This window comes from Juglans microcarpa x Juglans regia, chromosome 1S, assembly GCF_004785595.1.
Source record: "Juglans microcarpa x Juglans regia isolate MS1-56 chromosome 1S, Jm3101_v1.0, whole genome shotgun sequence".
NCBI classification, from domain to species: domain Eukaryota; kingdom Viridiplantae; phylum Streptophyta; class Magnoliopsida; order Fagales; family Juglandaceae; genus Juglans; species Juglans microcarpa x Juglans regia.
The window spans coordinates 19,682,279-19,700,668 of record NC_054595.1 but is presented as its reverse complement, the minus strand read 5'-3'; the positions used below and the strand labels follow the sequence as shown (position 1 = coordinate 19,700,668).

General features: G+C 37.6%; 2 protein-coding genes across 3 annotated transcripts; one reads left to right on the top strand and one right to left on the bottom strand.

The window, feature by feature from the left end:
* Positions 1–1,011: 1,011 nt before the first annotated feature.
* On the top strand, positions 1,012–4,016 carry LOC121246779. Its single transcript, XM_041145060.1, has 2 exons — positions 1,012–3,284; positions 3,415–4,016. The coding sequence occupies exons 1-2, from the start codon at positions 1,221–1,223 to the stop codon at positions 3,838–3,840; spliced, it is 2,490 nt and encodes an 829-aa protein (XP_041000994.1). The 5' UTR covers positions 1,012–1,220; the 3' UTR covers positions 3,841–4,016.
* Positions 4,017–4,585: 569 nt separating this feature from the next.
* LOC121246781 lies at positions 4,586–18,182 on the bottom strand. 2 transcript variants are annotated; one of them, XM_041145061.1, is made up of 14 exons: positions 17,944–18,181; positions 17,150–17,231; positions 15,872–15,975; positions 14,901–15,027; positions 13,961–14,055; positions 9,473–9,596; positions 8,545–8,625; positions 7,208–7,306; positions 6,875–7,033; positions 6,721–6,781; positions 6,539–6,609; positions 6,095–6,127; positions 5,388–5,564; positions 4,586–5,291 (listed from the first exon to the last, which is right to left on the bottom strand). In XM_041145061.1, exons 1-14 carry the CDS (start codon positions 17,979–17,981, stop codon positions 4,794–4,796), a joined length of 1,749 nt encoding a protein of 582 aa, XP_041000995.1. In that variant the 5' UTR covers positions 17,982–18,181; the 3' UTR covers positions 4,586–4,793. The 2 variants fall into 2 exon arrangements, with proteins under 2 accessions (XP_041000995.1, XP_041000996.1); XM_041145062.1 differs by lacking the exon at positions 7,208–7,306 and having other exon boundaries at positions 17,944–18,182.
* Positions 18,183–18,390: the final 208 nt, after the last annotated feature.

Below are 18,390 nucleotides of genomic sequence, written 5' to 3'. Positions count from 1 at the left end.
GAAGCCATGAGTTGTTGTTCTGTGGGACCCGACAGGGCCGATGCCACGTGTATGGTCTGACTGGACCAGAAAAAATGAAAGATAGAAACACACACATTAAACACAGTTGATATTAAGGTGTGTTTGGTTACCAAATTTACTTTAACTTATTTTAACTTATTATTATAATTTTTTTAAATTTTAATATAAAATATAATAAATAATTTAATTTTTTTAAATTTTAAAATAATAATAATATTAAAAAATAATATTCTAATAATATTTTATCATCACAACTCAATTCAACTCAACTCACTTTAACATCCATACAGCATTAGATGAGAACCATTTTCGTGCAGTCTAAGATTAAAACACAGCAGGGTTTTGGGGCCCATTTGAGCCTTCTTTAACTTGACTCTAGTGATCACTGAACCCATCTATGGAAGTTAAAGCTAAAAACTCACTTGCGAGATTCATTGCGTTTAAATGTTAAATTAAATTGAATTAAATTAAATTGAGTTGAAATGATAAGATATTATTAAAATATTATTTTTTAATATTATTATTATTTAAAAATTTAAAAAAAATTAAATTATTTATTATATTTTATATTAAAATTTAAAAAAATTATAATAATGAATTGAGATGAGTTAAAATAAGTTTGATATATTTGGTATTTAAATTTTAAATAGAATAATATTAGCTACAATTTTAGACCTCGTTTAGTTAAACAATTGAGATAAAATAAAATAATTTGTGAATAATACTAAAATTATGAATTAAAATTAGATAAAATAATGTCAAAAAGGGCGAGTATACAAATTTTATGCATTTTTAAAAGGAAATTAACTAAATTTTTTTATTTGAAATTTGTGTCATAATTTTAATAATTTTTCAGTAATGGTGTTTATATATTTTTGCTTGAAATATTATTGAGAAATTATTTTTCTAAAGAAAAGAAACGTGGATCCGACAAGAAAAACACCAACGAGGAAGCGAGTCAAACAGACTTCTACGCTACTCGAAACGTGAGCCCCAAGTATATTTTGGTTTTCATCTCATCTTTATAAACACCAGTTTCCCATTCCTTCCGGGACATCTCAAACCAAAACAGACAAATTCTCTCTACAACTTCGAATCTATAAGCCCACAACTGCAAAATCTTTCGAAGGATTCAACCCAGTTCTTCTCAAAGAAAGGAAGAGTTTAGTTTCCAAGCTGGTTTGGAGAACCAGCCAACAATGAATCGTGGAAATTCTGCTCATGGTGATGGAAGCATTCATCTGCAGATTGCTGAGTCTCAGAAGGTCGGCGAAACTTTCAGCTCGGGTACCACAATTTTTGCACCCCAGAGCAGCATTGGGAAGAGAGACAGCAGCAATGCAGATTCTGTTTCTCCGGCAATACCAGCAGTTCGTGCACCGGAAAAGAAGCTTACTCTCTTTGCTCTCCGTCTTGCAGTTCTTGAGAAAGCAGCTACTGGCCTTGGAACTCTAGGGTTCATCTGGGCAACGGTCGTTCTTCTGGGTGGTTTCGCCATCACTTTGGATAAAACCGACTTCTGGTTCATCACCATCATCCTTGTGGTTGAAGGAACTAGAATATTCAGCAGGAGCCATGAGCTTGAATGGCAGCACCAAGCCACATGGTCTATCGCAGATGTTGGAATCAACGGTTTTCTGAGGTCCAGCTCACACTTCCTGATCGGAACTTTGAAGTCAATATTCCAGCCAGTGCGTGTTCTGCGGGAAAGAAGTCAACGCACAAGAGATTCAATAGAAACAAATGATGAAGCAAGACCCGGATTAAGGGATCGCCAAAGAATGCCCACTAGGAGATGGGCAAGTTCAGATGTTCCTTTTCTACCGTTTTCTCAATGGGTTTTCCTCTCCAGAAATGTCAGCAAGTTTCTCTATTGGCTCCAACTTCTATCTGCAACAGCCTGTGTTGTCCTCTCATTGATGAAGCTCGTCAAGCACAACTATGGAGAGGTTGGAAAAGAAGATACGGATAAGAGGAATCGGCAATCTGCTCTGAGCATTTTCTATGCCTTGGCATTAGCGGAGGCGATGTTGTTTCTAATTGAGAAAGCTTTCTGGGAGTGGAAGGTCAGCTACTGTGGACTATTGGATGAAGTGAATAAGGAGTGCGAGTTCGGAATGACAGGTATGGTCTCCATTAAAAGGTTCTTCTATGATGCCTATTCAAGATGTGTAAACGGAAGCATTTTTGATGGCTTGAAAATGGATATGGTTACTTTTGGTATGGATCTTTTGGATTCAAATTCCCCTGATGAGCAGCTCATCGGAGTTAGAATACTTCGACAATTTGCATTGAATGAGCGGTTTTCTGATGATACCCTCCAAAAAATAGGGATAAATTTATCTGTGATAGAGAGATTAGTAGAGATGTTGAATTGGACAGATCCACAAGATGAAGAGATCAGGCGATCAGCTGCAGAAATATTGTCTAGTCTAGCAGGCAAAAAGCAGAACTCCCTTCGGATTGCTGGCATTCCTGGTTCGATGGAATCAATATCATCTTTGCTCCAAACCAACAGAAGCTGCAATGATACAGCTGATGAAATCAGTGAGAAGAAAATCGTCATTGACCATGCAAATTACGGATTCTGGACCTTTAATGATTTAGGACTTCGCATTTTGAAGAAACTTGCACGTGATCATGATAACTGTGGAAAGATTGGAAATACAAGGGGTCTCCTACCAAAGATCATAGATTTTACTCATACTGAAGAAAAGCTATTGAAGGATGAAAATGTTGCAGCATCTCAGATTCTGACTGTGAAACGATCCTTGCAAGTGGTGAAGATGCTGGCAAGCACAACGGGTGCCACAGGAAAACATCTCCGAAGAGAAATTTCCGAGATTGTTTTTACCATCAGCAACATTAGAGATATTCTTCGGTATGGAGAAACACACCAAATGCTGCAAAAACTTGGCATTGATATTTTAACTAGTCTCGCACTGGAAGAGGATGCATCCGAGAGGATTGGGGGCACAGGTGGAGTTCTTAAAGAGTTGTTTAACATTTTCTTTAAAGAGGGAGTGCAGGAGAGTCAAAATGATGTCAGAATTGCTGCGGGAGAAGCACTAGCAATGCTGGCTTTAGACAGCAGAAGTAATTGCTATCGCATTTTGAAGCTGCATGTACAAGAAAGACTTGTAGGAGCACTGGAAATTCCATTGCTTCGTGTAAATGCAGCAAGAATTCTAAGAAATTTATGCACCTACAGTGGTGATGAAGTCTTCAACCACCTAAAGGGAGTAACAGCAGCAGCATCCACAGTTAGTGTTTACCACAATTACTATGAATCCTGCATTTTCTTTCCCATACAAGTTTCACTTTTATCATTCAACACTACAATTTTGATGCGTACCTTGAAAAAATCTGAATCCCTTTCCCCTCCTATTGCAGGTGCTTCAGGCAATCATGTCAGAAGAGAACAAACTACAGGAAGTGATGCTTGGACTAGCAGCACATGCTTTCAAATTCATGACATCTGAGGAGTCGAGCATCATGTTTGAGAGAGCTGGAATAACTGAGGCTGAATTGGCTGATGAATTAGTCAAGATTCTGAAGAAACACCAATGTCCACCAGTCAAAATTCCAAGAATAAGGAGGTTTGCCATAGAGTTGGCGATATGGATGATGAGAGACAAAGTAACCAATGTACTTATTTTCAAGGATCTGGGAATGGAGAAGGTGCTGGAGGATGTGTTGGAGACCACAGCAGAGCTTGAAAGCTTCAATGTTTTCTCCGGTAATGTTGGACTTAATCGGCACAGCACAACAATCCAATCACTTGTTGAAATTGCTTTGAAGTTCCTGGAGGAGTTGTAAAATTTTGTGTGTTGGATATGGATATCAAATCCATGTCAACTCAAATCTGCAGATAAAATTACCTTGTAAATATGTACACATAAAGTTTCAGGATATTCTTTTTTATCTAAGTAATAAGGATGGAATGCAATCATATCAAGTTATGCCAATAATTGAATCAAAGTTGGCTGTGTTGCGCTCATTATATAATCTTATCTCCATCCAAAAAAGCATGCAATTTTAATATTGTAGATGATGAAGATAGGGAAAATGGGGGGATTGAGGTCGGGGGGGTCGGTTTTGGAAGGAAGGAGGGAGAGAGAAGAAAAAGAAGAAGTGGCAATCGGATGAAAAGCCGAACAAGCAGAAATGGACTCCAACAGGAAAAGGAACATAGCAAAGTTCAAACCCAAACTACATTATATAATTGGAGTTACCAAGGGACTCTGTTGCACATTCATAACTATAACTATTTAATAGTGAGTTATACTCTTTTTCAAAACGACTACACAACACTTGCGTATTCTACAATTATAGATAGCATAACTCAGTTTGATCGTAGTTTAATGAACTTTCAAACAGATTTAAAGAAGAAATCATACAGTTATATCAGAATCTGCCCGCACGAGAAAACCAAGAGCAGAATCTCCTGACATGTTTTTACGATCTTGTTGCCAAAAAAGGATGTGACAATAATATAGCATCGTTCGTAGCCACTAGTTGATTTTTATATACTGGAATTGAAAAGATCATTTCTTACCTTGAATGAATTAAAACATGACCATTTTGCTATTTTTTTTAATAATAAATGTAGAGCATTACAACAAAATGAACAAGGAAAAATACTCTAGCCTTCTTACACACATTCACAGCACTACACATTTCTTTCTTCCCTTTCTTTTATGTAGCAAGAAATTTATAGAGGAAAATACCATCATCAGATTTTGCACTAAAAAGGGAAATATCTTTTCATCTCATCGATTATGGCTCCGGAAAAAATTGAAATCCCAACGACGCATTAAACCATCCATAACATGACTTGCCGGGTTCCGTTCAACAGTTAATGTGGCTTTTGTATTGGCTGACATGTCAGCATCAGATGAGCTCTGTATGCTTGCTGAAGTATCACTACGTACAGAAGTTCCTGTGCTTCCAGTTTCCATGCCAGATGAAGGAGCATCAAATACAGGTCCCACAGATACACTTATATCAGGAGATGGACGCTCAGATGCCAATTTCTGGACATTGATTACCGAAGTGGAAGTGGGTTCTGTTTTTGAACTTTCACAGTGCTTGACTGAAGTCGAAATCAGTTGTGTCTTTAAGGGTCCACAATGATCCATAGGAGAAGCCTCCAGGTCATCCTTAGGTGAAGGCATGATAGAACTGGAGCTAACACCAGGCGATTCTCCTGCCTGAGGGTGTCTCATTTCCAAGTCCTTTAAGGATTCAATCACTGCTTCCATAAACATCTGAGAATGTCGGACAAGTCAAAAGAAAACTCAAAGCAACAATATCATTGAATATATTGTTTTGTATACAATGTGAAAGCACATAATTTGTCTCACTCTTTCTTCCTCCTCCGAATTGGATGGAAAACCTGTCAAGTCATCTAGCTGGTATTCCACATATTGATCATCATCTGAAGTAGTTGGAACATGGGGACCATATGGGTGGCCATTGGAAAATTCAAAGCTAATCATTTCAGAAGATGATGGGCAAAGATCGTCATCAATTTTTTCATTCTGCAGCAGAGTATCATGCACTGTAATGAAACTGTAATCCCTGTTTATCTTATTTTTTCTTAAGCAAGTTGTATTATTTAATTTAATATTTTACAAGGGCGGGTCCTTTCTGCTATCAAACTCTAGCATACACGTATAGGGAGAAGGTTGTGTGGTATACATCCAAAGATGAGTTTGGATGCTGATCATTGCACTATGGATTTGTATTCATTGTTTATATCTTTTTTTTCCACTTCACAATTATGACAAACTGCCTTTTTCTCTTGCCATTTTCTTTTTCCTCTTAAGACAGGCAAGAGGATCACTTGGCACCATGTGAATTGGTGACCTAACAGGCTCAATGATTTGCCGAAATGGAACAACTCAGACGAAGAATACTTCACCTTTTAGTTTCGAATAAGTAGAAGATTATTGATTAAGGATATCATCTACATACTTGGGGCTCAATAATTATTATGTAGAAGGAAAAACTAAAACGAAGAAAATTTAGGATCTAAGAAAGAGTGAAACAAGAGATGTAAAGAAAATACCACATCTTCCGATTGATCATCCTTAGAAGGAACCTGAGTCAAGTAAAAGAAACAATGAACAGACGCACTACAAAACAACATTCAAGTCAATAAGGCTGAAGCATCAAAAGCATCATATATTTTGGGGTCAGTCAAGTCAATCCCAGAATCCCATTCCCTGAAAAGAGGAAAATATGTCAATCTAATTATTTTGTCCACCCAATTTCCTCTGTGTGTGCGATGAGCAAATGCATCGGTAGAGAGAGAGAGAGAGAGAGTTGGGCGGATGGGGATCCTGAAAATTGTTCCCTAAACATTTGGCAACCAACAAACACTACTGTTGAGTTACTCTAAATTTGAATCTAACTGGTTTGAACAAAGTGGTAAGTGGTTTTCCGGTCAACCTTCTGTATTGGGTATTGATTTGACATCTAAGCACCAAAAGAAAACCAATCAATCACTAACCTCTGTCCTACTCATAGGTCTTCTAGTACGGAGTTTTGTAATGGCATCTGCTGTACTGCTTGTTGCTGGCTCTGCAACTTATAGAAATCAATGAGATACAAGAAAGGAGCGGTTGCTGAATAATGAACGTGAAAGATATCCGTATTTGAGAGCAAAAGAGAGACTAGGTACTTGAGTCTTGCCTTTAGATGTAGCTGAAGATCCATGGTCATTACCTACTTCATGAACATTTCTCCAACCACCCTGAGGGTATAGCAACCATTGTGAAGGGTTGTCATTATGAAAGCTGGCTGTTTGAATAACAGAAAAAATACAACCAGATCTATTGGTGTTTACCTTACCAAAGTAATCATCCATAGGATCAAAAAAGGCTTCAGCTACTTCATCCTCTGGAGGTTGCAAAACATTGTGGAAAAATATATTTATAGAATCAAAGTAGAATTGAGGGCGTGGAGAATTATGGTCACCCTCAAATCTGATAATGTTTTTGTCTCCCTGCAAAAAAAGCACTCATTAAAAGACGAGCCTCACATAGCAAACAATGGATTGAATGGGAAGGTAGAGATGCCAACAAACAAAAGGGAGCTCCAACAGGCATATCTCATGCTAAGAAATTTGAGAAGACAGATGTGGAGCATATGCAGTGAATTCAGGAGGAGTGATAATTACCATATAAGCCTCAAATATACGATCCGAGTGGTGGGGGCGTATGAAATCATCATCAATGGCATGCCCTAGTAAAACTGGAACAAAGCAAGAATTTGCCACCTATAGTAAAAAGCAACAGTGGAGCAGGGTAAACAACAATAAATAAGCACTGAAAAGGATAACATGAAAAGTCATTCCATTTTTTTAACATCATGAATTTGTGAACTTATCCTCACATCTACTTCTTAAATACTTTGCATTCCCTACAAGATTAATTGACTTCCCAATTTCAACATTTATGCATGACCAAATTAAAGAATATAAATTAGTTATACAACCACAAGAGCAATAGCAGGCCAAGTCCAAGAGTTTTTCAAAGGATAAAACTAAGATCCCACTAACCCAATCTCATTTTCTTGACTCCAATCTCTTCATTGTTCATTTATTACTCTTCTTGAAACTTGTGTCCAAAAATTAAAGGATGAGGAAGCCCAACTGACGAGAAACATGGACAGGGTCTGGAAGTTATCATGCATAAACAAGTGCTTATAACCATTAGGTGACAACCGCCACATATATGGCACTGCTTATGAAGGCATTGCATTGCCTATGTGTAGCCTCCAATGCGGGAAAATGTCCACTTCTCAAAAGCAAAACCCTTTCCTATTTAGGTCTTGTGGCATTTAAAGAAAACAAACAACTCCATATAAAGTACCTAAGTTGGAACCCATAATGTATGACCCATTGCAACTGAACTTATTACTGGTCAATCATTGCTGCAGTGTCTACCAGACTTGGTTCAGTATCAGATACACCTTTAAAGCAGAATTGTGGAGTACATGCATTCATGGGTTCTCATGCAGCCAAGAAAAAGGGGAGGATAGAAGGAGATGGGGGAAGGTGATGCAGGAAAATTTTTTCATTATCATCACCCTAAACTGGTCCAAATTTGTCTCATGGGTGAAATTATTTGATAATTTCTGTATAGTCAGATTTGGCTATGTTTTAGACAGATTTTTAATTAACAGTTAGGTCATTAACAACTAAATACAGCATAAGTTCATAAATGAATTAGAACTACAATCTCAATTCAGTCAATGTATATTATAAACCTCGAATATATCATAGTGTTTCCACTTTGATAGAGTAATTTATTTTGTACATGTGAAACTTGATCAATCAAAATTAAAAATAAATAAGTTGTCTTTAACCAAGTAGGGCAACTATCCTGAAACTTTCTTGTACATTATGAGCAAAATCATATGAAACAATAATCATAAATTCACAACATTTTATCAATGTAATCAGCAAGAAATACAACCCGAGAGATAGAAGCAACTTGGTTGATGTGACTAAACCTTAATGGTGTTCAGGTCCATTATGTCAAACTTCGCCTTTTTCTGAATAACTTTTCGCATGTATTGGATCGCAAACTTCACCTAGAATTAGCAAAGAGAGAAAAGATAAAGGTGATGACATTCCCTAGAAACATTTATGGAATTGTGCCTCAATCATAATAAAAATAAATGGCCAAAATCAAAGAATTCATGGTGAAATCAATGATTAAGTACAGCAAATACAGCAACCATTCAATCAGAAAAAAGACATTAACTGCACGTCTTGAACAACTCAAAAATGTTTATGAGTGACTGCCTTAAGCATATTTAGAATTTAATCCCCATTTAAGGGAATATATATGTAGTGTGATCTCAGAAACCTAAAGGCTTCAAGACTGAATTTTGATAGCAAATTTCATAAAGTTATGATCATTTCCCAAGGAGTTTAATGGAAACAATTTACTCTATATAAAACTTTTTGTTCGCAAGTAACCAAGATTTTTTCTATACATTAAAAAAAAAAAAAAAACCTATGCTAGGAAAAGGCGTAACTCAAGTTCACAGGGCGTATACAAAAGAAGATACCTAATTAGGAGTTAAAGACAGATACAAGGAAATCGTGAAAACTGATTCCATGGAAATCTATAGCAATAGCTTAGAGGAACACTGTATTGAAAAAGAAATTTCCAAGTTCATCCAGAGTAATCAAGAATTTGACCGAATCTAGTAGTAAATTTCACCATTTCAGATCAACCCAGACCCACTAAAGACAACATTAAATTCCGCCAATTTTTTACAAACTTTGCTGTGTACATGTAACGCAATAAACCAGGAATTGATCATAAAGACACGTCATAACCACCCTCGCCTCAAACCAAGCAGAGAACAGGCTTGACATTTCTGCCTCAAACTATGAGTATCTAATTGTTTCCTTGATGAATTTACTTACAGTGAACTTGGGTAAACGGATCTTGTAGGTATCTACCAATTCCATCATCAAGTCAACCAAATCAGCGAAGGGACTATCAAGGACCATTCCAGCAATTGAAGGATCCTCAGCTCCATACATTAGGCTGTAAAAAACAAGTTTGTACTGTCAATGGCAGATAAAAAAAAAACAGATGACCTAACTTACACAGCAAACAGTAAAGCTAAAGAACTATCAATAATTATTCAGAATGACAGCAACAGTGCCTTAAAATAAAATCCATGAACTTAAGATAGTATGTATGCAAAGATCATGCTTATAAAAAAATGTATATGTATCAATCATTCTCCCAAGGAGGAGCTTATGAAAACTATAATGCAAGGAACTGTCCCACCCCGGACATTGAATGATAAAATCAACATTTCTCGGGGAAAATTAAAATCTTCTGGTAAAAATGTAATTCCAAAATATTTGGATATGCTTCAAATGCAAATTAGAATGCAAATTAGAAACTATTCGTAGAAAATATTGCTTTTTGATAGTTACTATTCTTAGAAAAATTCAAAAGCGGGGAAAGTTTTTTTTATAAGTAGAAGAATTTATTAAACTACATAATTAGGCAAGGCCCAAGTACACAGGAGATGAACCTAATTACAAGCTAAGCACTGTGAAAAACAGCATAAAACTCATTAAAACTCATCCCATTCAATACAATAGCTGAAGCCCAAAACAATAATGTATAAAAGAAAAAGTCCCTAAACCCTTCCAATGAGCGTTCCCTATTGTCAAAACAACGACCGTTCCTCTTGTTCCAAGTACACCACATTAAACATAGAGGCACCATCTTCCAAATATCCGCAATGTGATGATTGCCCCCGAATTCCTCTCCAACATGCCAATAAATCTATCACCCTCCTAGGCATTACCCATGCCATACTGAGCCTCGTGAAGATTTCATCCTATAAAGCCTTGACTACTTCACAGTGAAGAAGGAGATGCTATGCCGATTTCCCATTACTTTTGCACATGAAACACCAATCTATTATATAGAGGCCACACTTACTTAGATTGTTGGTAGTCAACATTTTCCCATTGGATGCCAGCCAGCCAGCCGAAGAAAGCAACCTTGTGAGGAACATTACTCCTCCAAATGCACTACCAAGGGAAGGTAATGGAAGAATGGATCAACATAACCTTATAATAGGATCTGACCAAGAAGTTCTTATTCCCCGCAGGTATCCAAAGCAACATGTCCTTCCCTCCAGCCGTTAAATTCAACGTGTATAACGCTCTGTAAAATTCAATAATATCCCCCACCTCCCAATCCTAGGCAGGTCTAATAAACCTCACAAACCACTGAAAAGAATCAGTAGAAATGTCCATGTTGTCAGCCACTGAATTGTCCTTATCCAACACAATCCTATAAAGAGAGAGAAAAGCGATCTTCAAGGCAACATCACCGCACCAAATATCATGCCAAAATCTAATTCGTGTTCCCCTTCCCACCTCAAATCTGAAATTACTGAAGAAATCTTCCCAACCATTGCGGATAAATTTCCAAACACCCAGGCCATAATCCCCTCTTATTTCATTAGAGCACCAACCTCCCCAAATACTCCCATATATACATCGATGACATTCCTCCAAAGAGCATCCCCTTTCCGATGATACCGCCATAACCATTTTCCTAATAGTGCATTGAAGGTTCTCAATTTTCTAATCCCCAACCCACCACAAGATAAAGGGGAACAGATCTTATCCCACTTAATCAAATGGAATTTTTTCTCATCCTCTAAACCTCCCCACAAGAAATCGCGAAAAATCTTTCCCAGTCTATTCGCCACCCCTGCAGGCAAAGGAAACAAAGATAGGAAGTATGTTGGAAGATTGGATAATGTGCTCTTGATTAAGGTGATTTTACCACCTTTGGACAAGTAAATCCTCTTCCAACCAGCCAATCTACATTCGATCTTTTCAACAATCCCATCCCACATTGCTTTGGATGTATGAGGAGCCCCCAAAGGGAGACCGAGGTACTTCATAAGCAAGGATGAAACCTTGCAGCCCAAGTTGGCAGCCAAATCGTTTAAATTATTAACCAAGCCAACATGAACCATTTCAGATTTCAATAAATTCACCTTAAGCCCAGAGGCAGCTTTAAAGCAAAGCAAAAAAGCCCTTAAGGAACGAATCTGGTTGGGATCCGGCTAAAAAAGAATCAATGTGTCATCAGCAAAGAGGAGGTGAGGGACAGTTAAGCTACCATGCGATGAACCACCCATTGAGAAATCCAAGATAAAGCCCCTATCCACCACCACCTTCAACATTCTACTCAAAACATCCATAAGGAGAGGAGATAAAGGATCCCCTTGTCTCAAGCCCTGAGAGCTATTAAAGAAAACTTCCGGAGTGCCACTACCCAAAAGCAAGAATCTGACGGTTGTTATGCAATGTTTCATCCACTGACACCATCTCTCCCCAAAACCATACCTCCCAAGTAAATACACCAAAAAGTCCCAGTTAACATGATTAAAAGCCTTCTTCATATCCAGTTTACATAGAATACCTAGGGTGCTGGCTCTAAATCTACTCTCCAAGCATTCGTTAGCAATGAGGAGTCGAGGACCGAGTCGAGGACTTGTCTTCCCTTAACGAAAGCATTTTGTGACTTTATACCCCACTCACCTAATGTATAGGACGGAAGTCTTTCACCTCCACCGACCTGGCTCTTTTGGTATAAGGGCAATGAATGAAGTGTTAAGACTTTTCACAAATTTCATTAATGAGTGAAATTCAAGAAAAACCTTTATGAAGTCCTCCCTGACAATGTCCCAACAAGCCTAAAAGAAAGCCATTGCGAAGCCATTTGGGCTCGGTGCTTTGTCTTTGTCCATCCCTTTTAACACACTAAGCACCTCATCCTCTTGAAATGATCTCCTCCAACCAAGCCACGCTTGACTGATCAATCGAATCAAAAACCAATCCATCAATCTTAGGCCTCCAATGGTATTGCTCCGTGAGAAGCTTATCATAGAAGTGAACAATGTGATCCTTAATATCGACTCTGTCTGTAAGAATCCTACCTTCCGAATGAAGAACCTCATAGTGTTATTTCTTCAGTGGGAATTAGCTACTCTGTGGAAAAATTTTGTACTCTTGTCCCCTTCCTTCAACCAAAGAGCCCGAGATTTCTGTCTCCAAGAATTTTTTCCAGCTCAGTTAAAACAACCAATTTCCTTGCCTTGTCTTCAACTGAGAGGGCCCCATCGTCCTCTTTTTCATCAAAACGCTGCAGCTCCTGAAACAGAATGTTCCACTGGTCATTGATGTTCCCACAAACTTCCATATTCCATTTTCTCATGTCATTTTTCAGGGCTTTAAGTTTCCCAGCTAAAACAAAACTAGGAGTGCCTAAAAAAAAAAATTTGATAAGTAAAAATTTATTAATACCAATAGGCATAGCCAAGTACACTGGATGTATACAAGAGAAAACACCTAGTTGGGATGCAAAAAAAATACAAGGAACAATAAACCCAACAAAGTCCTAGCCCAACAACAAACCCATCTAGGAAAATGAACCTAACAAAGCCCTAGCCAAAGCCCAAAAATGCGCTTGCCCCAAACCACCACCAATGCACCAATGCCTATCCCACCAAACCAGATTTTGCCCATATACCAAGCCACTGTAAATTTCCCAACACACCGGTCCTACAAACAATATACAATTGGTTCTATCTTCCCTCTAGTCCTCTCTCGACTTGAACTACCTCCCTTATCATCATAGTTTATTGCCCAAGTAAGACGCTTTAGCTCTCTGCTCTTCTTAGATCTTGATTTTGTGCCAAGTACATGACCCGCCTCTATTGCAATGAGTAGTGCTGTGAATCGGTCCTCGAATCCTTCACAGGTAATCCCCACACATTGTTGTATCTCATTTACCTTGTCCAAAACCCAATTTGATGATGAATCAGCTATATTGCTAATCAGTGGGAGAGATATCTGGGGGACATCTTCTGTAGACTCCGCTTCAAACTGTGGACCACGCCCTAAAATTTTCCCCTCGCAAGGCACCAATGACAACCCCATCCCTTCCTCCACACCAGTTCCTAAAACTCTTGTCTCCTCCACAGCACTATTGATGTTGTCACCACCTTGCCCAAAGTTATGTGTCGACCCGCAAGATGCCTAAATAGGTACACCGGTTCCCTCCGACATGGGTGGGTGTCGTCGATTCAACGAAAAGAGCATTGGCTGCGCAACTTGTTGGAGATTTCTGGGTCACCTTTGGTGAGGGGCTTTTATATGAATGAAAAACAAAAGTCAAAAAGATTCAAATCAGGTACAAGTAATCTACATAAAATCAAAAGGTAAGTCCAATAAATTGGTGCATCTCAACCACACATGCTTGTTCTTGTAACAAGAGACTCCAATAATCAAGTAAAGAGGACTTCTATGTTCTACATGTTGTGCACACAAATTGAAGGAAGACAGCAAGTAAATGGAAAAAACCTCGTAACAGCACCCATCGAGCGGCCCCAAAAGCCTATCAAAGAGACATTTCCATCTTCCCGCAGATATTCAACCACAGCCCTAAGATCATCCTTCTGAAAAACAGTACACAACATCAGATGGCAGTTACAAGATGAAAAATGGCAATGCTGGTGAATAAGTATGAGAACTCATATAAATATTCAGGATAGGTAATAATGATTAACAAAAAAGAAAAGAAAAAAGAGGTTGCATTGCCATATGTGTAAAAGGGTGGCAGAAGTTATACCAGATAGTTTAGCCATGTGCAAGAAAGACATACAGATGCACCAATGCATTTAATTAAATTGAAGGAGTAAAAGAACTAAAAGAAGGGCATAGGTAAAAGTAGTAAGAAAGGTCGATCACAAAAATATAATGCAGAATATGCTTTCAATAAAGTCAATCCCAATTAGATAGGAACAACACTTCTATAGCCGTAAAGGTCTAGTTGAGTGGAGTTATCCAACATGCAATCTGTGTGGCTGACTTAAGAGATACTATGAAAGTCCTTTTCTGATATGATATTGCCAGCAAAATGCGTTTAACTGAAAGATTTAAAAGATATTGGACTTATTGATAATAAGCACAAAAAGATACTGAAAAGACTCATGTGCAAATGAGACCCTGCATGAATAGAAGCAGGTGTATTTAAAAATTAATTAATCTATAGTTTTTAGTTTCTCAATTTCTCAATAAACTAGAGACAAGTATTCAATTCCCTAAAGCAATCTGCTGGGGAATTGGGCAAGGAAGAGGGAGGGAGTGAAGGTTGATGCCAATTAAGGCATAAATGGAGAAAATGTGGATTGAACATAAATAAGAGTATATATTGGTAAATTTATCTGGATAGAAAATTTCTTCATACTAGACTTTTTTTTTATGAATAAGTTTCTTCATACTAGTTGCTAATCCAACTTACTTCATTCCACCCCAGGGTGACATGCTCTCCTCCAGAGAGTCCAGATCCAGAGAAATCAAGAGTGAAAACTGTAATGTTTGAAGGCAGCAAAATTATTGCAGCTTCACTCGCATCAGCCCTGCACCCACTGCCAAGACAATGTATTGTCAGTCAATTTCAATAAATTAATGAAATGGTATAAAATATAATGCACCACAGGCAAGAGCTTTATCCAAAGAGATGATAACATAGCTAGAAAGTTCTGAGTTTAATACTGAAGAGAGCAAGGAAGACATATTTGTGGTCAATTGTCCAATGGTCCCAAGAATGGTACCAAGAAAGCTGCAGCGATTTTATTAAAATAAAGTTAAAATCTTATAGTTGCAGAAAGAGATCCTTTTGGCTATCCAGCAATGTGTCTGTCATGTGTGAAGCACCAATCATGTTTCTGAAATAGTAATTCAAGTGGTAGCACAGGTGATCCAAGAAAGTAAACTGTCATTCCTTCAGACCATAGGGGGCATGTCAAAGTGACCACCAATCACACAAGAGGTTTGCAAAATATTGTGGTCAGAGAAAAGTGGGAAGATAAAAGGTAATAACCTTTTAGAAATGATCCCAAATACAACACCCATTATGCCATTATAGATGTATTCTTGCATGTAGAGTTCATATACATATTGTACTCTTAACTATAAATAATAAGAGGATGCAAACAAAGTAACGGCTTTTTTGGAACTGATACAAACAATCCAATATTCCCAATGATTTAGTGAAAAGTTTTGCCATTTAAAGGATTGATTTTTGCCAATTGCATTGTAAATTTCATTTCCACCCACAAGGGGCAAACTGAAGATAGGTGTTTTTTCAATTGCAATTAAAATGTCATGTTTTTAAAGTCTGAAATGCCAACAAGAACTGAAGAATTTAGAATTGAATGAAAAATATTTAAATCGCTGTCAGCAGCCATTATTCTCCAGTCACAGATTCACCTGTTCCCATGGCAGTAAATCACACAGGGCAGAGGCTTTCCTTCGGGACTAACGATAGGCACATAATGACTGCATTGAAGAACATCCCCCCGACTGTTTTTAACCTGCAAAATTTCAAAGCCCTATAAATGGAAAACTTACAATAGCATGTAATTCTCAAAACTCAACAAAGGATGTAATGGATATAGTAAAAAAAAATTATTAAAAAAAAACAACAAAACTCTAGGCTTTAATAGGGTGCTTATAGCAAGTATAATTAGCAAGGAGTTTAATTGTGTAGGCCTTCAAGGCTAACCATTACTAGAGAAGGCTTGCAAAAGGTTTCATTTTATTTTGGATTTATCCCTACCTCACCATATGATTATCTATTGACCCATGGAGTGTAGGTATTTAAAGGGCAACACAATCGTAAGGGAAAAAAGGCCCCATCCTTTTCTTCTGCTTCCACACAAGAAAACTGATACAATACACAAGGTCAACCCACTTTTTTATATATAAGTAAACACATGGTCCAACCATAAAAAAACATTTTCCTTAATCAAGTTATTGACTTAATAGTATTGTGGGGTGTACTGACCAGAAAAGGCCCAAGCAAACATCTGGACTTATACTTAGAAATGACTAGTTCATGTTGCAGTTGGACAAATTTAGGAGGTATTCCACAAATCACAGCCATGTGGAAGATGGTTCCTATTTGTATCTTGTGGTGCTTATGGCATGAGCAAAATGACCGGACGTTCGAAAACAAGGAGCGCTCATTAGAGGAACTTAGATCAATGTTTGTTAGAACTTTATTTCTATGGGCCATAGCTGTAGATTTTAATGGCCTTGGTTTTCATGACTTTCTTGTTTCCATTTCTTCTTTCCAGATGGGTGTTACCTCTTGTATATCATCTTGTGTATTTGGGTTATGCCTATTCTTATTAATACAATCGTTTATATAAAAAAATAATAAAAAAAAAGGACTCCTCCTACCAGGCAGTATGGGATTTCGTTCTTCACCCTCTCATATTAAATTCAGGATATTAACTAAACCTTGCTAAGTAAAAGAATCATCTATTTATACAGTTTCATGCAAATTCAATTTAGCTAACCTTTCTCGGAAAGGTCATAAACAAGCAATCCTAACATATAAGCATACACCATATTACAATAGGAGCATACAAGTTTGAATTTCCTGGCTTCAACGGATTTTTTCTTTCTATTTCATGAACAAGTTTGGATCTTACTGGTGACTATGGTTGAAGATCAAGAGGTAAAATAAGACTGGATCCTTACCTCCAGATCCTTCCTTTGATACCATTTCCCTTTCAGCATGAACTCTTGATCTAATAAATCGTCTTTCGGGTCATATTCAGCTCTGCAGCCCAAGATGGAAAGACTTGTGATCATTTAAACTAGTTGAAGCATAGTTTAAAACGTTAAGCAAAAAAAGACAACCAGCTCGCTTAGGTTAACCAGAGGTTGCATAATTACGGTCCTAATATACTTAAGATACCCTTACAGAAGTTCATGTAACTATAATATTATCATATAGATGCAGCATTATGTATAACTCAAATTATTGCCAAAATTGTGCTTCTTTTTAGTGCATCACAGTAGGAAACGTGTCCATTCTAGTATGTACCACAACAAGTTTACTGATAAAAAAAAGTTTCCTTTTTTCCACAAATTTTCAACACAAAAGCTCTAATAAATTCCGAGTATTACACACGTAAATAGATACATAGAAAAAAAAAAGTGAAATCCTATGCTTGTTTTGCTGCCTTCCACACATACATAGAAAATAAGTCTTACAAGAAAGAAGGGTGCAAATTCAATTGTCTGGGACAGTTCCATATAGTTGAATCGGGCTAAGTTGTGTGCAGGGTTTCGTTTACCCTAGCGTCCCATACCCAAGTACCCAACCAGACATCTTCAATTTACTTTCCTACCTTTTCACCTCAACCAGACGGAACGAGAAGAAAAAGAAGAAAGAAAAGAAACCCCATCTACAACTTAAAGAACAAAATCACCAAAACTATATCAGAAAGGAGGAGAAAAAAGATGATTGGATGTGTTGGTTCTGTTACCTGGGTGGCCGAATGATAAAGTTGACGAGCTGCTCCATAGATTCAAAAAGGCTTAATACGATTTTATCTCGCGCAGTTTGTTTCTATAATAAAACGGAGAGGAAGACGCAGAAAAAGAATAATAGAGAGAAGGTTCTTGATGGGTAGCGAATCATTTCTTTCTTTAAACAAAACAAAAAACCAACGAAGAGAAGAAGCAGGAGGACCAGCCTTGCGTTTCTTCGCTTGTAAACCAGAACAAAATGATTATTATTATTATTAATTGTTGTTGTTGTTATTCTCTCTCCTCTGACTCTCCTCCTCCCGGATAGACGGCTATGCACACGTGCGAATGCTCGAACATGTTTGCTTTGCTCTGGGCCTGGTGGTGGGACTATGGATTTTTAAACTGGATCTTATTTGGGTCTCGGCCCAAATGATGTGAGCCCATCCTCCATCTCTATCCAG